The following is a 25,484-nucleotide window of genomic DNA, read 5'->3' as shown; positions in this document are numbered from 1 at the left end:
GTATGAAATGAGGTCCAGCAGTCAATTTGTGAAAGTGGAAAAATAATCTAGTCTCCAAGACGTATTTGACAAAACAACATCAAAACAATTGCTGAGTAAAAAAAAGAAGAAAAAACCAAAACAGGGAAAGCTGATCCAGTTTGTTTCTTAAAAAGGACCATTGGAAAGGCAGTGTGGCCGTCAGAGGAAAACAGAGTCGGTGGAAAGAATACTAATCTAGACCTAATCCCCCCAGCATCTGTCACTGATGCATTAATCAGACAGAAAGGAAACATGTTATTCTGTAATGCCTTCCTCTTATCTAAAAAGCCAATGTTGTTGAATTTTGCATACTGGATGTGGGTCACAAGTTTCTAGAAACGACAGAAAACTCTCCCATGTAAACCACCTCTTAGCTAGATTCTAATAGATTATGCAAACTGAGATTATTTAGCTGAGTGGGGTGTCAGCACCCAGAATTAAAAGTGCACATGTAAATGGTTTCGTAAAGGATTTTCAAATTGCTTGTAATTAGATTATAAAAGATTTACAAGCTATTTCATGTTTGTGTCCCCTTAAAGAGCTTTATTACGTCTGCCATGCTGCTACTTCTAGACCCTGCATATTTGCTCATGTTCCGAAAAGCATGCAGGTTTAAATAGACACACATTTGCTTGTGAGGATTTAACAGTGCTGGGGTGTCAGATTACATCAACATCTTGTGCTGCTTTCTAACCGCACCTGCAACCACGGAGCTGATCCGCTGAAGAATTGACTGCAGGAAGTTATAAATAAATAGACACTGTTTGCTTTTGCTCGTTTAATTAATTAGAGTATCAGGGCCCCATTAGCACATTGATGTAGATCAGTTAGCCCTGCCATTACACCTATTCTCACCACACAAACACTTGTCATCAGCGGTATCACAGTCGTTACTGTAACAACTGTTGATAGATTCATAGCCCTTGCATATGGATCCATCGTGTGTGAGATGGAGGAAGAGTATTGTTAAGATGATTAACAGCACCTGGAGGTGTGATGCCCGGTCAATGATGGGCTCCCCGCTCAGCGTTTAATCATCATGAAACACATGCTGTCACTCCACGTCCCTGAGCCCCATCAGTTAGAGAGGGGCTTATGTTGGGCCAATCCCGGCGGGGCTTTCACCACCGGGGATGAGCGTGGGGTGAGACGGGCCCAAAGGCTCGTCTGGAATGCATCGGTACAGTGTGATGTCATGTTAGGACTGAGATGATTAAAGTAGCCACAATGTGCATTAAATCTCAAAAAAACAACATGACGATCTGCTGCCTTAATCGCTCCACAAAGGCTCAGCGTTTCCATGAAAAAACACTCAGACTCCTTCTAAAAACATGTTTACACAGGCTGAGGTCAGCTGCTCAGCGCTGATTGGATTCACTTTGTTGTGTGTTTTTGATCTCGTAACATTAGAGCTAGGAGACAGAAGCATAGACAGGATCGGTGAACATTCAGTGTCGGCCCTCATTTGTGTATCTACCTCGCCACATGCAGGATTTTAGATTTTAAAAAACGTATATCCGCTTCATGACGATAAACACATTGATTATGCAATAACACATAATTAGGATAATGATTCCCTCTGTCGCACAAGACAGTAAACGACTGCGTTCAAAAGGAAACAAATGGCCCCTTTAGCGTATGGCTTTTGTTTTCATTTTCATCTCTGCTTATCTAGATTAGTCTCATTAAGATCAGAAATCTCTTTTATAAGCAACACAGCAGCAGCACATTTGGGCTTCAGACAGACAACAATGACAGCATTACACAATAAATGATACGTGATGAAAAAGTAAGAAAACGTATTTGCATCTGTCATCTTTTCAGTTTCATTTTTTTAGCCTGCACATACATACACAAGAGCCCTATCGTACATGAGCTCTACATCTCTTGACTAATGGAGTCCTGTGTCTGCATGTGACGTGCAACTCCCTCTCCATTTCACCTCGACGACCTTCCTCCCGGTACACAAATATTGCTCATTACATGGGGGTTTATGTGCTCGATATAGCCATTGACCCTCAGCCTGCCTCTGGCTCCAGCATCTCCCCCTCTCTTCCTCATCTCCTCCCTGTCGATGGCTAGTTACCGATGGGGCAGTAAATTATAGTGGCTGGGCTGGGATTAGGTATGAGAGGGGGATGTCTGAGAGGCAGAGTGGAGGAGCAACACACACACTCACACACACACACACGCAAATACCCACACAGATGATTGTCTCTTCGTATGCCAGACAACTCCACATTTTACTGCTCCTCGCCCTCCTCCACCTGCAGATTGTGCAATCAATCAATCAATCAATCCAATTTCCTGTTTGTTTTTCTACTTTATATGTTTGCATATGCGCTGGTTTGAATACACACGCGGCATACAGGTCAAGACATTTTAAGGTTGAAAAGGACAGTTTCTGCAGGTGTTAAAGACAACAAACAACATGGTGGGTAATTAAGAATAACATGCAGATTTGTTGACGAGAGCGTCGTTTGTTTTATCATCCCAAATGCTGTAATATTTTCATTTATTGCCATTGACAATGAACTTGTTTAATCATTTTTTTTACATGATTTAGCGTAATCTTTATTAAATAATTGACTCCTTTTCAAGTGTATTCCCCTCCCCGATGACGCAGTGATTTTGTTTCTATTTCATAACTGCATGTGGGAGTGAATGAATTGCTAAGGTCGATTTCTTTTATGCATGTTGGGGGTAAGAAGAGCCTGTAGTCTTAATATAGGGGATGACCTCAGTGGTGTCCTTTCTTCGGCTCCTACTATAGACGGGCTGTGTACACATGGACTTGCACTCAAGGCAACCGATGGAAATAGAATTGCTGCAGGGATTTCTCCAACAAATGACCTGGAAAACATTGCCTGCTTGACTTGTGGGATAATATGTGTATCTCCTGCACGTCTTTGCGCTGATATCTAACTTCTCAGGACATCAGAGTCATCTTTAGCTATTTGCTTTCTTGCCTAATTAGATCAGATACTGTTTTTTTCTTACACCACGGGGAATAATATGAAATAAGCTGTTTTGGCATCACAATATAAGGGCACTTTAATGTTTTAAATATCAGGACTGTGATGTGTTGTAGGAACAAATTCACTCTATGACTAAATGCTAAACCAATTCAAGACAGCTCTCTTGGTGTGACTCCAAACTATTTGGCATTCCTTTCTCAGTCCTCTCTGCTGAACGCTGCCAAAACATTTTAGAAATAATTATGTGTACCTCTGTGAAAACGCTTAGGAATCTCCTACCTCTCCCTTGCTCTCTTTTCCTCTTTCTCTCACACGCGCATGCAGATACGCAAGTATTCATAATGTTTGTGTGTTTGCAAGTGTATGCAGTGGAGTCGGCGTGTGGGGTCTTTGTGTCCAGGAGTGAGAGACCTGCTCCAGTGATTAATGGGGTTCCTGTGTGAGGCACCGCAAGGCGCCGTACACAATCACTGGGCCAGACCGCAGCCCCGCCAGGCTTGTCCTTCACATGAGGAGAAGAGAAAGGCGGGAAGGAGGGAGGGTGGAGGGGAAAAATATTCCCTCGCTGTCCTGACTCTCTCTTTCCTCGCCTCTGCCCATCCATCCTGCTTTTCCCTCCTAAAACTATCTACTTTTACAACTACTCCCACCCTTTTTCTCCGTCCTCTCCCTTTTCCGTTGGCCCCTGTCCTCCGTTCAACTCAAACTGTGGCGCGTCACACGTGCACACAACCATGATGTGAAAAAGTAAAAACAGTTTTGAGCAACACTCAAAAAAAAAAAAAAAAAGGTAAAAGAAAAAGTCTAGCGAGAGAAAAAGATAAAGTGAATTGTCAGCACAACACGAGCTCGGCTTTGAAGAAAAAACTGGGGTGGAGGGTGAGGAGCCCGCTGTGAATCCCTCTCCCTCCCCCCACCTTCCCTTCCCTGCGGTTCGGGTATGCAGCCCCTCTTCTCAGTGTTAAACAAGCCTTTTAAATAGGCTTTAACCTGGGCCCACCCTCAATGGGGCCATTGTGGGAACGGATGTGTGGACAGTAGTGCTCGGTAAACACATGCTACTTGTCCCTTTCTCACATTCTGAGGCCATTCTGCAGGTTGAAGCTGTAGTTTATGTGTGTGTGTGTATTGGGGGGAAGTGTGTGTCAGAGTAAGTAAGATACAGACGGAGAAAATGTGAATTGAAACTGATAGAGAAAGAGAGTGAAAGAGAGAAACGGGGGAAATAGCAGTGTGTGGGAGGAGGGGAAGCTGTGGTAAAGCAAGCAAATCAAGGACACACAAGTGATGAAATAACGTTAAAAAGTATTGTAAAACAGTACCAAGTCCACCAGAGTTCTCAGTCTGTCAGTCAATCTGTCTGTCCAGGGATCTGTGACCACTTTCCCTGCCCCGACATCCACCCGGTCATCTTTTTTGTTAGCGCTAAACGACTGTGGACTTATTTAGTTAACCCACGTCAGTCCGGGGCTGGATTTCATTATCTTCCCCTCTCCCAGGGTCTCTAATTGGGCCTCACTGTTGTCGGCCTAGCACCTCCATTTGGCCCACATGTCCCTGTAGCCGTGGTAACAGCAGCATGCTGGGATGCAGACTCTCCGAGCCTCAGCGACAGCCACCCCAACCTGCTTCTCCCCTGCCGTTCCCCCATTACCAGCGTCGTAATGTCCTCCATCCCCCTCAAGTGAAAAAATGCCACTCATTAGACGTTACGGGGTGATTTTGTTTGCTGACAACAAACTGCTGCAGACCCAAAAGCTGAGATTTAGTTAACTAGTACAAAGCCCCTTTAAGGGAGTGGGCTCACCCATGAACACACATAACTGGATAAAATAAGTTATAGTATATATTAACATGGCTCACGATTACCTGTGTTCCTCTGTACGTATAGTTTAAATGAGTTGTTCAATAGCTGTGTTAATAGGTAATGATGTTTGTTAGTCTACAGCCGAAAAGGAAAGTGGCTGCTAATTGTTTTGATCCCTTTCTTGCCAACAGTTAGATGGGAAGATTGATACCACTCTCATGTCTGTCCGATAAACATGGAGCTACAGCCAGCAGCCTGTTAGCTTAGCATAAAGACTGGAAACGGGGGTCTAGCGAGGGTCTGTCCAAAGGAAACAACATATATCTACCAGCACCTCTACTCACTAATGATACTTTTTTGTTTGATCCGTACAGAGACTGACATGTAAAAACAACGGTTGTGGTTTTATTGGGGTTATTAGCGGGTTAACGTTTTATCCGGGAGCAGTGACTGATCTGACATGTCTTGGTCTTTATGCTAAGCTAAGTTAAAGGGCTACTGGCTGTAGCTCCATATGTATATGAGAGTGGTGTCAATCTTCTCATGTAACTATTTCTTGAAAGTATGTTTGCAGCCCAGGAAAGTGAACATATTTTTTAGCTGTTTTCCGAGCAACTTAATTAATGTATGTTAAAATATTTGTAGTAAATCTACTTTGCATCCAATTAGTTTACAACCTCAATGGCGTGTGAACAAAACCAATAATACAAAAAGAAAACCACATGTGGACAGAATTATTGAAAAAACTGATGAGTAACTCAGCTTTGTTTGTTGAGTTACGGTTATTACATCGTTATATGTCTTATTTAGTGTGACGATGACCGTACGCGGTCGGCTGCTATTGCTGGAGATTCCAGCGAGCCGGGTCACCTTTTCTCCAGCAACGCCTATTTTGGCGTCGTGATATACTGTATGCTTTGAAATTGTTACACAGACAATGAGAGAGAAAAAAAAGAGGAAGTGCTCAGTTTGTGACGGGAAACATGGCGGTGTGTGGTTTCCATCTGCTCGTGTCAGTGACAGTGTGACGCGGCGAGGGACTTCCATCATCACAATCAGGCCGATTCTCACCTTTTGTTGCAGAGGAACAGCTCTGCAATTTTTGGTCAAAACCAATCTGTTTTCTGTAAAGCATGTCAGTAATAACACTGACAGTGAGTTATTATTGTTATAACTTGTTTTCAGTGCTGCGGCTATAAATCTAGCAAAAACTTTAGTCGAGGGGTAGAGTTTACAATTCTATATGATTTTGCATCATCTTAGCTGCTATATGGTGTACATGTGAAATCACACCATAACCAGACTGGCTCTGTATCAGTATCAGAGGAGTGACTCTCAGCAGAGCGCTTCCTGTGCTTCAGAAGCCTCTGTCTCTTCTTTAGAAAGCACGTGTGCTGCATGTAAACATTTCAGTGAGGAAGTGCTGCAGTAAACGGAAAATAAGCAGATGAGGGGGTTTCGCTTTTGTTGTCTCGACCAAGCTAATACGTCTGCATGCACTGCTGCTACTACATCTTTTAGAACTGTTATGTGGTCATAAAGCACAGGTTGCCACGTATTGATTTCTAGGCAATATGGGGGAGCCATTGGGAGTTGTAAATTTTGCAGGACATGTGACTCAACAACACTGCTGCCTGAGCACTGACAGTCGTTTCACTGAGGAGAGTGTGATGAAAGCTTAGACGTCCACAATCATCGCAGCGTCTCTATGATGAAGCGGTCGAGATGAAGGCCAATTGCAGGGTCCGGCCTGGAAGTGAGTTTCTGCTCAGTCGTGTGAATAGCAGGCTCGTTGCGAGTGATGTGATTGGTATGGTCCAAGCAGGGGACCCCCTTCCTGTGTCACTCATCGTTAACCCTTTCAGTGCCAGATTTACACACCTCTTTTTTTCACTTTGTGTTTCAGCTTCCTGTGAACATCATGTCTGTGCAGTGAGAGATGCTGGCTGGTGTGTCTCTTACCTGTTTGCTTCTCAGCGCAAAACACTGCAATAATAGACTCAGCCTATTAATATTCTAGGTGCCAGTGCCATCTGTCTCATGTCACGATTTGGAAACTGGAGGGTTACCTGGATTCACAAAATATATTTCATGTCCAAAAAGAAAGAAAAAAAAAAAAAAAAATAGCTTAGTGTAAATGTTAAATTAATTAATGCGTTGTTATTTATTTATATTTTAGAGCTGAAACACAAACGGACAGTGAAATATCAATTACTGTTGTGTATTCATCGTTAATAATTTTTCAATTCCAGCTTCTCAGTTTTGAGGATTTGCTGAATTGTTTTTGGGCTGCAGTTGACAAATCAATGTGAAATATCGCATTTAATTTTAAGTTGACTTATTCAAATGTCTTGTTTTGTCAACCACAACCCAAAAGGTATTAAAGTTGTATATCATGGGAAATTCTTAAAAAGGGCAAATATTCACTTTCTGCTTAAAACCAATTAGGTGATCAAGCAATTATCTCGATAGTTACAGATTCATTTTCTGCCGATCAGCTAATCAATTAATCTGATCATGGTTTCAGCATGATTACTCTTTGACTTATGTGGTAATACATTCACTCTCTTTGGCTTTTAGACTGTTGGTTAGGCTTTGGAGACATTTTTCACTATTTTCTGACATTTCACAGAACTATTTATTAGTTAATTGACAAAGAAATTCGGAAGATTAATCGATAGCGAAACTGTTACTTGCAGCCCTACTTTTTGAAAATCGAATTATCTATAAGAAATAAAGGTACTCTAAAGTCTTGATGCCTTGAGTGGGGCTATTCTTTTGATAGTCTATTAGGCAATCAATAATATTATGTCAGGGGGAAGTCTATAGCCCATCACACCGATGAATAAAACATAGAAAGAACGTCCTGGGAGAGACGATCCAGAATGCATCAGTCAGACAGCCCTGACGCTGCCAAGTAAACAAAACTGGCAGCGTCAGTGCCCCTAAAGCTGAAGACGCATAGCACAGAGAACCAATAAGATCACGCACACATACTGTATGCAGTGAGGGCATCCCAAACATAAAGCTTGTCAGTGAATGAATGGAGGCATTGAAATCTGAACATTTCTTGCCTCAGTGTTGCAGCGACAAACAAAAACAGCAGAGGCAAGTTGTTGAATTTATGAATTGTGCCTGTCTCAACGCTGAACAACTCATGAATATTACCTAAGTAGCAGTTCAGACAATTCTGGAAGGTACAAAGGGAATAGACTGCCACAACAATCATTTTATGTGTCTACCTCCCCAATCAGGAGAGGTAGATGCTCGGAAGGGTCTTTGTTCCTCAGACGTTCTTGGAAAACATCACACTTCCTCCCTCGTTCTTTAAGGTGAAGGAAAAAGGAAGAAAAGAAAAAGTGACCTCTCCTTTAATGGGCAGCTGATGATGTCATATCACTACACACAGATTCTTTGGTCTCCAAGTAAACCAGCTCCTCTGCGTGCTGATTGGCTGGCCGGCTGCGAGAGGGGGAGGGTGTCTCTTTTTTCTTTCTTTCCCCTCTTGCTTCTGGATTAATCCCTGTGCCTGTGTGAGCTCATCTCTTCTTTCCCTTTTCCTCTCATGTAACTTGTGTCAAAACAACAGTTATTCTCTGAAATCATGCTGGCTGATTGAGAGGACTGCATTGTCATTAGACGATGATGAGGTGTTTAGAGTCTTATTAACCAAACACTTAAGTGTTGAATTGCTGCTCAAAATCCAATAAATCAGCTTCCTGCATGCTTTCCTCGGCTGAATCTATTTCCTCAAGTGCTCTTTTATTCTTTAAATCTTGTCCCCTGTAGCGCCGCCGTTTGTTTCCTTGGCTGTGATGAACAGTGGCCTGAACTCTGCATTGCACTGGTTGCCCTCTGCAGTGAAACACAATGCCATGCGCCTATATCACAGTCATGTCTGGGGCTACAGGTGACCAGCTGTCTGCCTGTGTTCCTCTCCTCTGGGACAGCTGGAGCTATCAATCAGCCCTCCCCCCCAAGCCCCGTTGTGTCTGTCTGCCGATGTCTGACCACCACAACAACAACATTAGACTGTCGCTCCTCCGGGGGACACTTCTCAACTTCTACCAACACCAGAGTTGTTGTGAATTCATATTATGTTTATTTCCAGGCTTCCTGGACAAGCTTTCTATAATCCTCAGCTGACACTTTTGTGCTTTTTTTTTTTTTAATCATATCTGTGTGTTGATGGCTTTGGCGTTTCACTCCTCAGCCCCAGTCTTCACCTTTGGAGCACTTTTACGGCCGCTGTGATGGCCATAAATTGATATATTGTTGAGCCCACTCCACACAGCACGTGCAGTCACAGGCCTTTCTCCCTCCGCAGATGGAAAGCATTGAAGCCCATTATTGTGCTCTTGGAGGGGCGTCTTCCACCATGAACTCTCTGGCACACTTTTAAAGAGAGTGGCCTTAATGTATTCAGGCCTGATTCAGTGGCTTTGGCCCTCTGGCTACCATCCCCCCATCCAACACACACACACATACACACACATATACAACTCTTGTTCTTAGAAGAGAGGGTAACATATGTGAGTCGCACTGTTCTCTGGAACTTTTCCTTGTTTATCAAAAAGGGAACTGATGGCCCTGACAGAGGACTTCAAAGGGCAACATAAAAAAGCATGAGTTCCACCGCCAAGACATTTCCTGTTTATCTCAAGAGAACTTCATGAAGGACACTTCATCAAAGACCAGAACCCAGCGCAAGAACTCACAACAAGTCTTTGTGCTAACCAGATTCTTACATAATATGCATCCATCAAAAACAACTTTGTTGAACCTGTCAGTGATCTGATGTTTGCTAACGCTGCTACTATAATTAGGCTTCACGCTGAACCAAACCACAGAAGTGGCAGAGCGAGGGAGAATGTCTCCAGGCTCTCGGAGACTTGTCAAACAGAGGGTTAATTGTTAAAGTTGGTGATTATTAGTTTTTTTTTTTTTTTTTTATTATGTGAAGAGAGCAGAATTCCTCAGTAATGGCTGCGACTGCTGCTCATGTGACTGCTGGTTTCTCCCTCCAGGCCGTGGATGGTTCATTGTTGTGTCTTAAAGAGTCACAGGGCGACAGGGAAGCTAATTAGGTGGAGTCTGTCTGGACATTCAGACTCCCTGGCGCACACTGGAGCATTACCGCGTCACACACCCTCACCTGCTTTATTACACACCTTAGACACGTGAAAACAAAAACAAGACGGTGTCACTATTATTACATCTGCTGTGTGATAATTATGCAGATAGCACTGCTGAATGTTTATTTATTTAATCACTCGTTTACTTACTTAACACTTTATTGTATTGCCTTGTCCTGCCTTGGAGCAAAGAGATTGGAGAGATGTTTTATTTTGAAGGATTTTAGAAGTAGTAAAAGTGTCCAGTATTTCACAATAAATGGGCAGAATTGAGAGAAAACCCGAAAAAATAACACAAGAATCACACTTTTCTTTCTTCCATTTTGCCCTTTAATCATATTCTGACCCCAGCTTGGGAACAAGTACTCTCTCTGCAACTTATTCCATTTCTCCTAGTTGCAATAACAGCAATCCAAAGGTTGCAATAACCTGTTAAATTGCCCCTTCTCTCCTCACAGTGTAATTGGGCAGTATGTGATGACATGGATATAGTATTTAGCTTGATCTTGACTACAGTATTTACTGAGGAAATGTGTTTGAACCTCAACAAACCTAAATAAAAACTTTGAGGGGTTTCCTTTAAACAACATATTTTTCACTTTATCAGTCAGAATCTGGCTTCAATGTGAACACTACGTTTTTTTATTTAATTTCAGTTGTTTTCATGTGTAACTATTTTTTAATATTCCTGGGCACATCGACATATATTTCATCCTCTATTTGTTGTTAACCAGCAGGTTTTCTCACATTTTCACTCTGGCTTCATAAATAAGTTGCCTGGCCAGACATAATCTCTGTTATCTAACACGTTCATTATCACAAAGCCATTCACTCTTTTCACGCGCTAATTTATGACTCAGGTGAAACTACTACCTCCAAAGTATACGACTCAAAACAAGTAAATACACACACTTCCACGCTGTATTGTATGTACTTTTCATTATGTTTTACTTATAAATCATGCAAAACAGAACTTGATTTTAAAACAGAAACACTGTAAGCTCAATAGGAGCACTAATGGGTCTATGTCTGCTGTCATTCAGCTTGATGTGCTTGTTTTGCCCTTAATGGGGGCCCCCAGGCTCAACAGGCTAGTGAGAATAGGGCCCTCTATTAGCAGGAGACAATTAGCATAGCTCTATGTACACAGGAGACCTCTCCCCAAATATCTGAGTCAAGCACCTGTGTTGACATTGGCGGGACACAGTGTTCAGGTCTGGCTGAGAATAGAGGCATTCGCTCGCCGTGAGCAGGGGGGGGGGGGGGGGGGGGGATGTGTGACGCTGCTGCTTCTGGAGAATCCAATCAGTGTTTACAGAGCTGTGGAATTTCAATTATTGTGCTGATGTGAAACTTTTTAATTCAGCATGAAAATTCCTTCTTGACCCTGGAAGCAGTAGCTTTAGGGCTGTATGCATTTTTAATTATCTGGATTTTTCATCTTATTTATTGAGTTAGTTTTAAGTTTTACTTCAATGGAAAGCTCTTCTCTTCCTCTGAAGATCAACAACTGCTAACTAACTGAACTTGAAATAATATAACTGTTACAGAACATTTTTCTATTTTCCCTAAAACGAGTTAGTCCCTTCCAGGAAATGTTTGTTGGAAATTATTAGAAAAATCCGGGACTCGTAAAATGAAGAGCCCTCTCCGTGATGTCAGGAATAATTGATTTATTTGTTTTTGGTGACCTGAAATTTGTCAAATTTAAAGCAGTAGTTTGACCTTTTGGAGCAGTGGCTTCCTGGTGACTCCACCTGTTACCTGTAAACTGCTCCCCGCTAAGAAATAGTCATCAACGTAACCTCAAATTGTCATTTTTACACAAATAATTATCACTAGTATCAATCAGTGAGCTTTAGAGGTGCTGGTAGGCAGGTTTTGTTTCTGGGATAGGCTAGCTGCTTGAGCTGCACCTCTTCCCATTCTTAGTGCTAAGCACAGGGAAACATGTAAACAAGAATCTGCCTCAAAATGACTCATCATTTGTGAATTCAAGTACATTATTTTGATAAACTGAACTGTCATGATGCAAAGCTATTTAGGTTAAAAAATCATATTCAATTTACATCAGCCGAGTCTGCGTCTAATGTACATCGATGTAATGGTGGTTTCCTTTGAAACTGTATTTAACTGTTGTGTTCTAAAGAAAGTGAGTCATTTCATTTAGTCGTTTCATACCAGCTTAGTCAGTGTTTTCCTTTAACTGGAAATAAGCCACAGCACACAGCATTACAGCACCTCCCACTTCACTATTACAGAAGATGTTGTCTGTCTTCTGAAGACACCGCCTCTCACTGTGCAGCAGTTGGGTCATATGGAGAAGAATCGGGGGGATCCTCTAAAAGTGGTTTATAGAGGTTTCCAACAATTGTTTTTATGTGGAGATGAAGGGTAGATAAGAGACTCAAATCCCGCCTGCTGTCAGTTAAGACAAAACATTACAAGTCAATATAGAGTGTATTATTATGTCCTTTTAAAACCAGGTGTCTCCAAAACATCAGCCCTGTTTTCAGCTTTGTTACATTTCTGTCTGTTTCATTTTTGTCCAATTTTGTTTTTATTGTGTACTTGGCTAGATCCCATAACAAATACATCAATCTTTATTTTGTATATAGTTGGAATATGGTCTTAGTTTTAGTTCAGTATTCAGATTGTATTAATTTAATCTCTTATCTCTCTGTCTGCCTGTCTGTCTGTCTGCCTGTCTGCGTGTCTGTCTGTCTTGTCTCTCTGTCTGCCTGCCTGTCTGTCTGCCTATCTACATATCTCTGTTCACAAACTCACCACCAGAGGCTATTTAATGGCTCAGGGACTACTATTTTATGATTAGACATCTTATTATAAATATCATATTAATACAATAGATGACCATATGCATTTCCTCTTGCAGGTATACGGTCACAGTCACACTAAGAGGACGGGCAGGAAGCAGCGTGGGCAGCCTCCCTGTGTCACCGCCTGCGTCAGACCAGACGCCAGGAGGGAGTTTTCCACTGACGAAAAAGGCTGCGCTTCTCGGCAGTCTGCTACAGACAAGGGAAGCGCTTCAGCTGGTACGGAGCCCCGTGCGGCGGAGAGACGCAGACAATAGCACCGAGAGCTGTCTGTATGCGGGGATAAGCGCTGTATTTATTTGTGCCATTTTGGATTACTTCCACTGTTATCCCATCGGCTGTCTACCCCAACGCTGTTTTGTCCCTAATGGTGATCGGATACTCGAATTGGTGGTGAGTGGACCCAGAACAGAGCTGCATGTCGGCTGATTGAACGCCGTATTTTACGTGTTTAACCTCAGCGGAGGAGGGGAGCCAAGTAGTTTGAATTGTGTTTCTCTTGTGTCGGAGTCCTTTAAATGTAACAGTGTGTTGTTACGGCTGAATCTTGATGGTGTGTTGGCTGGATTTCTGTTGGAACACACTTCTTTTAGTCGTTTAACTTAAAGCGTTATTGTAAATATTGACATGGTCGGCTGCTTGCTGAAGTGAGTGAACTAATTGGGCTTCACTGCTGGTTTACACACACAGGTGATCATTATCTGATTTGCAAAGGAATAAAACAATGTATTGATTTAGGCGAGATTCCAACAATCCGCTTCATTCACTTATTGATTAATGGATCAACCGCTTATAAATCAGGTATTTAGAAACTTCACAGCGGGAGTGCTGTGCTTTACGTTACGGTGTGGTTTCGGGCTGTGGATTCATTAATGTGTGAACTGTTGATGAGGTCGGCTTTGTGTATTCAGCCCGTGCGGAGTTGTTCTTGTTCACCTCGGCGGTGCTGGTGCGCCTCTTGTAACTAGAGCGACTCCTGAAGGCACTACATCTGAGCACACACAGCTGACAGCGCCGCTGTCATTAGAATTAACATTAATCATGAGGAATGATCGGGTCACATGCCACGGCCTCACGACGTTGCACGTTCGGCTACATTTAACGATTGGTTTTGGATTGATTGATTTATATTTCACCTCGTGCACGTTTGCGCTGTGAGCCAGGTGTGGATTGGGAATGTTGAGTGTCTTCATTGTTTGAATATTTCTCCTCAGCAGCATATGGATATTTCTTTATACCAGTAATTCTGACGCAAAAAAAAAAATGTTAGTGTAAATTCAATACCTGGAAAAGCAGCGAGTGCGCTCGCTGTTTGTTTATTTACCAGATTATTATTCTCATCAGAAGCTGTAATTAATGCATGGTTTAGTAAATGACACTATCATTTGGGGCTCTTATTTTTATAGAGCCACACTCTATCTGTATTTTTTGAAAGAGCGACTGAATCAATGTCATCGTCTCAAGCGCGACCTCACCCGGATCTTTTTTGGAATCATTTCTTTCTGGAATTAGGCTACAGAGAGCTGAATGATCCTTTGTTTACAGAGAGGGGATGTATAGCACTTGATGCTGTGCATTCCATGTGGTATTCATCTCCCAGGAATGTGCAGTGATGTTGAATAACTCTTCATCTCCTCTTGTGTAGTATCATTTTAAAATATTGCTCACATTTTACACCATGATCCCTCTAAAAGAATAGCTTCTGTTAATCATAAACAACATAAAGCAACAAAAGGTCTTTATGATATTTGGAGGAATTTCAACTATGGTAATTACCATCCCTACCACCTGACTCCCCTCCTCTCCATCATATGATTCTGTGCTCGCCAACCTTGTGGGCCTGCAGCTGTCAGCATAGATGATCTGGATGGCCACTTCCTGTGCACTGCAGTGTGCGTTTCACAACCTCAGGAAGCTCGCACACACTTTTAGTGTCTGTCTCCCCAGCTGGGAGAGGCTGCAGCAGCAGCGGTGCTGGGTTCAGACAAGGTTGCATGTGCCTGCCTCATTTTGGTCACGCAGGATGGCCCCACGCTTTTGTGCCTGGAGACGTGAGAGGGGGGGGGGGCGCAGGGAGTCTGCTGACGGTCTCCCTCGCAACACTGGAGAGCTCCCATCTGCTTTGTCCTCTCCCAGCATTCCATGCTGCAAGTGTCCCAGACTGGAGCACGACCCCTGAACCCAAAACCACCTCCTCTCTTCCTCCACACAAACACACACACTCCAAGCTGAATGTTTGCTGTTATGAAAAGGAATTTTCTTGAGATTTTCTCAACCGTGCTTTTTGTTACACACAGCAGCTTCTGATCCATGCAAATATGCAAGAGGAAGAAAAAAAATCACAGCTACATATTTTTTAGCCCTCTTTTCGGTTTACAATTTGAGTAAACTAAACCAAATCAGTTGCAGTACACAGTCTGACTCCTGCATGCCTGCATAACAGATTAATGACAGCTGAGGGCATGTGAGGTCCATGTGCAAGCTAATACCCTGGCAGGTGTGGCCAGGAGAGGTAGCTCACGCTGCTGCCTTATGGGAGTAGGACTTTCCAGTGGTTAGCAGTGGAAAACACATCTGGGTTAGATAGAGCCTGTGTTCTTCTCCCACTATTACAGCAAGAGTGGCGCTGCCAGAATGGAATTCCTGCGGCTTGGAGACATGACATTATTTATTTGTTTTGTACAAGCCTCTCTCCTTCCTCCCACTACCTCTCCGTTTGGGAATCAAGAGTGTGCACGGGTTGGGGCAGCGGAACAGAATGTTTCTGTGGCACAGTCACAACGGGCTTTGGGCTTCAGTGAGAACAAACAGGCTCATAGAGGAGAAAACAGGAGCCCTCCCTACTTTGTTCCAGCAGGTGGAGCGCTTCTGAGCAACAGCTGAGTTTAAGAAACAGGCCAGTGTTCCCCCCAGCTGTACATGCGCTGGAATCCAGCCCGCCGTCACCTTGATGGCTGTGATCAATTACCCCCGTCTTCTCAGCGACAGAGCTGGAAGTGAGAGGTGCATTACAATGAAGCTTAGAGGGGGGGGGGGGGGCGGCCTGCCCGGACACGCTCCTACACACACAGGAAGACTCCCAGGTTCATCATTATCACATTTTATGAGCACTCAACTCAGCCAGTCAGTAATTCAGGCACTGCACAGGGTTGCTAGTGTGCCATGTAAATGCTCTGGGCTGGCTAAGTTTAGTGCGACTTGTCACTCCCACCCACTCAGTGGCAAAGAGGCTGGACAGGCAGTGCAAGGGGGCAAAGTCAACTGTGAGTTGTCCTGCTGGGCTTTGGGGGCAGGCAGGGGCAGTTTAAAAATGCTGCTGGACCCCTTAAGGCTTTTAAAGATTTTTCTGGACACACAAATTTCATCATGGGTTTCCTGGTTTTTTTTGTGCTTCTGATTACGTCTCTTGTAAAATATATGCCTTTTGTCAACTTGTGTGTGTTGCATTGGGAAAAGTTGGGGGACGTTCCACCCTAGAATCCTCTTGTTAAAGTAAAGTGTCAGCAATGTTATTTGCATATTTGCTGTCCTTAATGAGTAATGGATTAAACCTAAACTTATTCTCCTCAGTTGGAATAATTTAAGATTCCTCGATAAGAACTTGAGGAACTGTCTGCAGACAAAATGGGAATGAATTGGGATTCTGAATTCATATTAACAGCCTGTAGCTGCATGTATCAAGTTAATCGTATTCGACTGACATAGTTCGGCGTCTGACTTGAGCTGTGTAGTGCTTCTGGTGACAAATCTCCTCGCCAGAGATTTATCTTCCCAACTCTGTGACAACTGGCTAGGGAGCACCTCAGCGGATGCGTCCTTTATCTGCCTGCCTGTGTGTGCTTGATGGAATGACAGTGATGCATAATTTAGCGCACGTTGAAAACATGCTGTGCACCCTCTCTCTGGCTCGGCTGTCCGATCACATCCATTCTGCGCTTAGAGCAGACATTCACAGGCACTGCTTTCTTGAGGAGCCGGCTCTGAATTCTTCTCTTTCATCTTCCCCCCCCCCGTTCCCTTCACGCTTTTTTGCAAATGAGTAATTGCACGATTGTTGTCCTTTTTTTTACCCCCGGTCCCTTGTTCCATCCGCTGCTCTTTGGGCCTTGTTCTGTGGGTGCAGCAGCAGAGCAGGCTGAGAAGCTCCAGATTGACTACACGCCGTCCCCTTGCCAGGATTAACCTCTCGCCATTGTTTCTGCCCGTTGAACAGGATTAACAAATCAATGTGTCAGGTAGACTGCAGTCAAGAGACAATGACCCAGTTCTGACACCACTGCCCCCCCCCCCCCCCCCCCCCCCCCCCCACCTCTCTCCCTCTCCTCTCCTTCTGCCTCACTGCAGCTTTTAATTAAAAAGACTTTGCTTAGCTGGCGCTATGCACTCCCTTGGGGATGCCTCGTGGCTTTGTTTTCATTTTTATTTTTTTTTACAGGGAATTGGGGGTGGGAGTGATGGCAAAAATGCAAGGTGAACCCATGTGTGCCCCTCTTTCCTCGCACTGGGACGTGCATGCTGCGGCGTGGCGTTTAGAACACTTGTTGTCTGATCAGTGATAAGCAACAGATGCTGCACCCAGGTGTTTCTAAATTGTTTCAAGGCAGATCCCATGATACGGTAACATTAGTAGCTGTGAAAGGCATTTGGAGATTATTGACTGCTCGAGTAAATTGATGGATTGGAATTGAGCGACTGGCTTTCTCATTGGTTCGGGAATGTAAGAAACGCTGAGGTGGTCACAATGTAAAGGATGCCTTTTTGTACGTGCAGAGACAGTACGAGCCAGCTTGACCTATTGCAAGGTGATTCATTCATCATATGTGCACTGGGGACAACACTATCTGACTGCAGCAATAACAACAGCCCACTATAGAGCTGCAAAGCTGCCCCCACTGCCTATTCAAAGGTGTCAGCCTCTTGCCCTTGACTCTGACTTCTCTTTTATCCTTGTCAAAAGGCAAGACTGGTTTTGCATAATTGCTCACTGTTGCGTGCTAAAAAATGACTTCCTCCTTGTATACCTTGTATACTTAGGCCTTGAATTGCTGACACTTACATAACATCCTGATAAGACAGGCATGCAGGTCACACATGGAGTTAAAGTTACGTATATTCTGTCTTTGACACATTTAGTTGTCCTCTAAGGAGTAGTGGTGACAAATAAGCCTGTTGGCATGACAGCTTGGTGTCTGTGTATCTGAGCCAATATCAGGCTAATAATTTACATGTTTGGGAATTAAACTAATTTAAAGATCTCTAATCTGCAATTGTACCAAGCCAAAAAAAGCAACAGAAAAGGACATTTCCTTATAAACATGCGTACAAAAATAACCAAAAATCAATTACATGCTCGAGCTGCAACAGCTGTAAGTGATTTGGCCAATATTCCAAAGACAGTTCAAAGTGTGATGGTGAAATGATCTCTTTATGGGTAAAGTAACAGCCGCCTTTCCTTTTCCATTCCGCATTATTGCAGGGAGTGTCTGTGCTGGAGTTGAGCCCAGTCATGTCTTCCTTCTCCTCTCACTTCCTTCTCCTCCGTCCCTCCTTTAAGTTAGCAGGGGCTCGGCCCCCGGACTGTGATGATGACCTCTCTAGTCTCTTGGCAGTCGTCGTCTTGCGCTTCCCAGAAGATGTGAAGAAGGTTGTCTGTTGTTTGTCAAAGCCACGTAAACGTGTTTATATCCCATAACCGTAAAACACACTAGCAGTAAACCTTCCGTCTCGTTCAACATGTTAATCCTTCATGGCAGTGGTTTCTGTCTGTTTCCTGGAACGCGCTGAGGTTGATTTGGTTGAGCTATAAGAGTATCATTCATTGGCTGAAACATTTAACATTTAAAGATATCAACAGAGCTTGTGCATAAGAGGTTTTACAGGTATTAGGCAATGTTTTTGAAGATTAGAGGGTGAATGGCGTTCTCTCTCCTCATGATCATCTTTTTTTCCTTGTCTCCGCTGGCCTGCCTGTCTATCTTTCTCAAAGGATTGATTGTTTTTATCGCTGAACCAGCAGGCCTTCTCACGGGAGCTCTGAAAGAATGCATGCAGCAGTTGCATAACAAAACATCTTGAACACGCATAGCTGTACATATTTACTATGACTGCCATGCGAACACATCAAACAGGACAAGAGGCAAATGGCCCTGGCTTTGGCCCTCGTATTTGATGGTGCTGCCTAAAGGGAGTGATTGAAATTAAATGTGTATGGCTGAATGATTTGGTCACCTCTGTCCTTGGTCCTTCTCTCTAATCAATGCATTTGCTGAGCTGATGGGATTTGGAAGAGGGCGAAGGGTCCAGTAATTGTTGCCTTATGCGAATAGGCCTGATTGATTGCTTCCTGTGCCATGGCTAACTTCCACTCTCAGCTGAGTGCAGCACGAGATTGGGATGCATACGGTCTCACGCGGCCCAGCACAGGACCCACTTGTACCAATAACGCTGTAAATGGCCTGTGTGTGTACAATAGCTTCCATGCAACATACGGATATTGTTTATTCATTGGTACTGTACCATTCATAAGAAAAAAACTTCAAAGCTGTTAAAAAAAGTGTGAAGAATTTGCTAATAACCTCTCCCTCTGCTCTTTCCTGCAGATTGTTCGCGCTAACGCCATGAGTGGGCTGCTCAAGAGGAAGTTTGAGGAGGTGGATGAGGACCCATGCTACTTCTCACCCTCCTCCTTCTCCTCTGCCTGCTCAGGCTTGGACTCGGAGGGGGAGAGCTGCTACTCGGACACCCTGGATTCCACTCCCAGCAACCCCAGCTCCCCAGCAACAAATTTCAACAGTGAGTGTTCTCGTCTAGCAACAGTAAATCATAGAAAGAGCTGATGTTACATGCTTTTTAATGCGTTCTTTCGCCTTGTCTATACTGCTCCGCAGAGGCTCTGATAACAAACCCATAAAAATGGGGTAGAGTTAAGGAATTTAGGCAGCTGGCAGCCCATGAAACAGTTCACCGAAATGATTTCAGACATCTGCAATGAATACCCCTTTTGATTTTATGCCCTGAAGCTGCTAAATGGCTAATCGCATTGTGCAGTGGCTGTCTCCACCTTCTTCCCAGAGCCTTTTGACAGACAGAGCCTCACCTTTCCCTGAAAGATGTTGGTCGAGCACCTTCAGGGTGTTTCTGTCTGGACCTGGGTACGTCTGCTGGCCTTTAGGGGACCGGCCGGGTTGGAGAGGGGTGGTAGGGGAGAAGGGCAAACAGTTGTGAGGTTTCCAGCACGGCGGGGCAGGGAGCCAGGAGGAGAAGCGTGGCAGGTTGCCAAGGCTGGGAACACATAGAGCCTTGTCTGAATCCCGGGCATGCACCCAGCACAGGTGCTGAAAGAGGCTGGGTGAAGGGATACGGAAAAAGGGGGGTAGGACAATCAAGAAAGGAAGGCATGCAGACACATCTAGAGAAGCAGATTGTGCAAACCATTATAATCCGGTGTTTGTGTTGGACAGAAAGTTGCCTGCCATTGTGAGGTGAAGGGGGGGAAAACAGCCAGCAAAGCCATTTAGAGGCAGAGGAGAAGGTATCATTTGTCTCCTGCTGGTGTTATAAGCCTGACTGGATTTGATGGATGGGAAGCTGGAACTGGCAGTTTGTTTCATCTGTATTTCCCCAAGCGGCAGATGTAGATGACATAGTAAGACTATTGTCTGTACCTGCATTGGGGTAAAAGGTTGGTTTTCTTCCCCTGAGCTTCAATTATTGCACCAAGTACACCGATTTTTCCATTTGAGGGCAGTGGTTCAGGGTGTGTCTCCAGGAGGGAGAGCTGGCTGACAAAATGGGAATCTATAAGGAATTCCCCACTACAAGGTGTAATGCTCAACACATGTCGGTATTTGCATCCTTTTCTGTGATCCAAAAAAAATCTGTAGAGGAAAAAGTTGCTTGTCTTAAAGGCTCAAAAGTAATGTTTAATATTCCTCGGCAGAGGAAGTGTAATTTACAATAAAGCTTGAATAACTGTTCCCACATATGGTTCCACTTTGATTCCCATATGGTTTTATTGTATTTGTCTGAGGATAGAAAGATGGCTGGTTGCTTTGAGTCCTGAATGTTTTTAACAGAAAAAGGACCTTTGACTCCTCAGTTTCTGGGCCATTTGTGGGGATTGTCAGCTTGCAGGGAGACCAGGCTGGGCAATTTTTATTCCTGTCCTGAGAGCTACACTTCCATCCTCCGCCTCTTCCGGAAGCCCCGAGCATTTACTCACCCGTTTGTGATCCTGGCAGACCTGCTTCCTCCTGTGTTTTGGCCACCACAGGGAAATTCCAGGGCTGGGTGGTTTCTGTCGCACAGTAGGACGAGTAGAAACGAGACCGAGTGGTTTCTTGTTAGTTTAGGTTTCACTTTACAGGAAGTAAAATGTGTTGAACTCCTGTTAGCAGAGTCTTTTAATTGGGTACATGATAAGGCTTGGTTGAGGATAGGGCAATGAATCAGAGGGGTGTCCTTTTACAGTCTGTTCAGAAGGGTTTGCACACAGTTTAAGACTTCACATGGCGTGGCATTATGCCATCTAGTGGCACATAAAAGCAATTGAGGCTGTTCAAAAGAATGCACTAATAACCGTCTGTTTAAAACACCACTCCCCTTCTTGGAAAAGCTGTATTCTAAATCTAATCTTTCTTCATCTACAGCAACATCCATCCTTAAGAAATCCAAGAGAGCACGACGGGGCAACGTGACCTTTGACCAGGTGACGGTGTTCTTCTTCCCTCGGTGCCAAGGCTTCACCAGTGTTCCCAGTCGTGGAGGATGCACTCTGGGCATGATGCAGCGACACAGCGTGCTACGCACGTATACGCTTGCTGAGTTTGCTGTGGAGCAGCGGCTCCTACGCAGGGAAAAATTCCTCAACAGACTCAGGGAGGAAAAGCTGGAGGCTCTCAAATTGAAGGTGAGCAAAGTTGCCCTCAAGCGTGTCAGATCATTTGTAAAAATCCCTAAATTCTGATGCACAAGTTCAATGCAACAATCACTCATTTGATGTCTCTCCAGCTGACTAAGAATGGAACCCAGGAGAATGAGGAGGCGGAGCGCCTAACGGTGGACGACATCCCCGAGCAGGACATCGACATCAGTGGGGTCAATTTGGACGAGGGCTATTTCCTCCAGCCTTATCCGCCTAAACGCCGCTACGCACTGCTCAAAGCCGCCGGTGTGAAGAAGATCGACAAGGAGGAGAAGCGGCAGCTGCATGAGCTGAGAATCTCCAGGGAGAACTGCGGTTGCGACTGCCAGGGCTTTTGCGAGCCTGAGACATGTAGCTGCAGCCTGGCCGGCATCAAATGTCAGGTAAGCCAAAAAAAAAAACCTAAACTGTGGTTCAACAACAAGGGCTCCAAATCACAATACGATTGGGACTTCTCATCCGCATTTCTCAAGTAATTTAACTCCTTCCTTCTGCTCCCCACAGATGGATCATTCCTCGTTCCCATGTGGCTGTACCAAGGACGGCTGCGGGAACACAGAAGGTCGCATTGAGTTCAACTCCACTAGGGTACAGACGCATTACATCCATACTATCATGAAGCTGGAGCTGGAGAAGAGGCTGGAGGAGCAGTCGAGCACAGAGGAGGAGGAGGAGAACACAACCACCTTGCCAGCCTCTTTCCCCTTTAGTTCAGAACTGGCGGCAGCTGGAGAGCACAGTTGCAGCAGCGATATGACGGACTTATCAGACTCTTCTGGTCAGAGTGAGGACTCTGAGGCAGGCGAGAGCCGGTGTGAGCATCGCACCCAGCTGGATGTGGATGAGAAAGGCCTGAGCCGTATTTTGAGTTTCAGCGACACAGAGAACGGCTCAAGAAGTAGCAGGGGCGGTGGGGACTGTAAAGGTATTTGCTGCCCAGATCAACGGCAAGAACAACAGCAGCCATGCATGGAGGCTTTTAGTAGCTTCAGCATGGTGGACTTTGCTGACGAGAATGACAATATAGATTCCGCACTGTTAGACGATCACACAGACAATCGAGTCACAGCCATCTCAGAACTTTTGGACGAGAACGCCAACCAGGGAAACGGCCTGTTCCATAGCAGTAGTGTGCCACGCACGCCCTCCCCAACCGTCGACCGCTCGGCGAGTTACAACATGGACCTGAGTCTCTCCTCGGAGTCCGACCTGGAGTTCTTTGATGGTTTCCCCTGCTTGGGGCCCAGCTCGCTCTACAACTCCCTCAAGGAGTATGAACACATGGACAACTTTTTTCAGTTTCAGTTTCCTAGTTACCCCAGCCTCCCTCCGGCGAGCGACCCCGGGACCTGCCTCCTGGAGTCGCTGATTGGCCTTTCAGAATCCGTTCCAGAACCCCCTGCCACATTTACAGACAATCAGCTGTTGGAGGAAGCCATGAAATTGTCTGTGATGGAGTCTGTGAAAGTTTGACAAAACGTGAAAATGTGTGGACAGTGCAAGAAAAAAAAGACAGGAGTTTTGGACGGGACCGAACATGCACATAAGAAGTTAATGTCAACGTGATATTTGGAGGAAGCTGTGATTTCCCTCTTGCCTAATAAATGTTCAAATTCCACACTTGCCTTCAAAACGTTAGCAAAGCTGTTTGGGATTATTGCTGTGTGAGATGGCAGCTAGTCTTGAAAGTGAAAAGATGCAAAACAGAGATCAATTTGACCAGGCCTATAGAAACCAATGATGGCTGTCAGTTCCTAAGAAAGCTCTTTTAACCAAACCAAGATCAGCAACCATATGCTAAACAGGAATCAACCTTAACCGGGGCCAGGTTGGGAATCTCAACACAGCTGAATGTGCACCTCAGGGAATTTCTTTTCTAGCTTTCTAGCTTTTGGAGGCAATGTATGGTGACCATTGCTGTGATGGCCTTCATATGAAACCTGAGACAAATCACAACGAAGTCCTGTTCATGTTTTCCCTTTGGGCTTACACCCAGATGACTTGAGTATAGGGTCCTCCCTGTGTTGATTCCTGAAGCTAGTGGACTCATTCTCCTCAAGATCTCTCTCCCAAGGGTCTTATATGGTACAAAAAAGAATCCCTCTAAAAGCTCCTCGATCAGCACTTTATCTGTGAAAATAGTTATGTATGAATAGGCATTGTTGTGGTTGTATGGGATCGATTCAACAGTTAAACGCTAAATTATGGAGTTTCTTATTTATGAGCTGGGTAACTAGAAATAATGCTCATACCATTTAATGCTGTAGCTTTTATTGTCTTTATTGCTTTTGTTTTAAATTATTTCCTTCATGATTTTATTCTATTTATTTCAGATAAAAGCCTACTTTCACTCAAGAAGCACTGTGGTTTGATATTTTCAGCTAAAAGTGCAATCTTCCTTCCTTTCTTTCCATTTCGCGTAAAGTCATTGCTTTGGGAAATGGGACCACAAGTCCATCAGAAAGTATTTAATATCTATTCTCTTTTACATTTAACATTTTTTTTAAATAACTTATTACATCATCATTTCATTAGCTATTTAATTTTAGACATTTTGGCAATAAAAATGGGGTGTTGTGAAGTTTACTGGATGTGCCTGCTTATCAGGGGAGCCATGCCTGCCAATGGTGTGTGCAGAGTGCTTCCATTTAAGCTTTGGGACTGAAAACTGTGGAATCTCCCAAATCACTGAAACTAAATTATGGGTCTATTGTATCACTGCCTATAATGTAACCATAGAAAATGACACTAATATTTTGTAACTAATTTATGTAGGTTGAAAAAAAGAATTCTAATCACTTAGAAATTGAATATTTTATTAAGAAAGCAAAATGAGTAATTTTCAATCTGGGACAAACTTTGTAATATATGAATTATAGAGAAATGTATACTTATGAAGGTTATCGCTCTCTAGCATTCTGAAGTATTTTTAATAGGCAGTCTCATGTTTAGAAATGCCACTAAAACTAAGTAAATTGCAAAGATCAATTTGATTGTATTCTGAATTGCTTGGAAATCTGTGACTTGGGTTACATTATGTACTGAATATCACATGTAAAGGGTTTTTTGTGCATAAAAACTGCATATATTATACACTTTTTATTGCACATATACAAACCCTAACAAAATGAAGCGTTGCCTCATTCATAATAGAACAAGACCTTTCAAAGGTGATTCTGTCACCAGTGTGAACAGTTGAGGACACTAGAGAGTTGATGTACATATCTCACCCTTTCTACAGCTGTTTCAACAGCCTTTCTGGACCCTTTAGAAATTATGCATGCAGGTCCTGTTTGTTAAAACTTGTTCTGATTAATTGTATACTTTGAAAAAGTGCTGAGCGCACGTTGGAAATGTATTATTCGCTTTTTGCCTTTTTTAATTACTTTGAAATCCATCCGATATATGTTCTTACGCCAAGAAGAGGGCACTGATTTTTGCAAGCAAACGTTTGTTTCTCTTGTATAAAACATCAATTCTCATGAAGAAATGGCAACAGTGAGTGTTTATCAGTGTAATGTATTACAGTACAGCTTTTTTTGTTTTGTTTTTTTCAAAGAACGTGTCTTACTTTTCGCCTTTTGTGTTGTACATATTTCTGCTTGAATGGTCCTGCAGAGCAAACAAAGCTGCTTTATTTTTTACATATTCACACTTTAACCTGCTGTTAAAAAAAACAAAACAGTTTCTTTCATCTAAGCCATTTTGACAGCCTGTCCCTCCAAATAATAATAAAAAAAACATTTTCTAAATGCTGTTGTTTGTCATATGCTGATTTGTTAT

The 25,484-nt window shown here is 43.7% G+C and overlaps 1 protein-coding gene across 1 annotated transcript; it reads left to right on the top strand.

The window, feature by feature from the left end:
• The first annotated feature begins 12,883 nt into the window (after positions 1 to 12,883).
• csrnp1b (cysteine-serine-rich nuclear protein 1b) lies at positions 12,884 to 25,453 on the top strand. Its single transcript, XM_076080585.1, has 5 exons — positions 12,884 to 13,171; positions 19,378 to 19,570; positions 21,427 to 21,686; positions 21,788 to 22,084; positions 22,206 to 25,453. Exons 2-5 carry the CDS (start codon positions 19,396 to 19,398, stop codon positions 23,172 to 23,174), a joined length of 1,701 nt encoding a protein of 566 aa, XP_075936700.1. The 5' UTR covers positions 12,884 to 13,171; positions 19,378 to 19,395; the 3' UTR covers positions 23,175 to 25,453.
• The last annotated feature ends 31 nt before the right edge of the window (positions 25,454 to 25,484 follow it).

This window comes from Anarhichas minor, unplaced genomic scaffold, assembly GCF_050575085.1.
Source record: "Anarhichas minor isolate MPS153535 unplaced genomic scaffold, ASM5057508v1 ptg000074l, whole genome shotgun sequence".
NCBI classification, from domain to species: domain Eukaryota; kingdom Metazoa; phylum Chordata; class Actinopteri; order Perciformes; family Anarhichadidae; genus Anarhichas; species Anarhichas minor.
Note: the sequence above shows the minus strand (reverse complement) of the source record. Positions and strands in the feature narration are given on the sequence as shown.

Bases quoted from the DNA above. Each gene is read 5' to 3' on its own strand.
- csrnp1b (XM_076080585.1), top strand. From the start codon at position 19,396: ATGAGTGGGCTGCTCAAGAGGAAGTTTGAGGAGGTGGATGAGGACCCA. The intron at 21,687-21,787 runs GTGAGCAAAGTT...ATGTCTCTCCAG, and splicing joins TGGAGGCTCTCAAATTGAAG to CTGACTAAGAATGGAACCCA. The intron at 22,085-22,205 runs GTAAGCCAAAAA...TGCTCCCCACAG, and splicing joins TGGCCGGCATCAAATGTCAG to ATGGATCATTCCTCGTTCCC.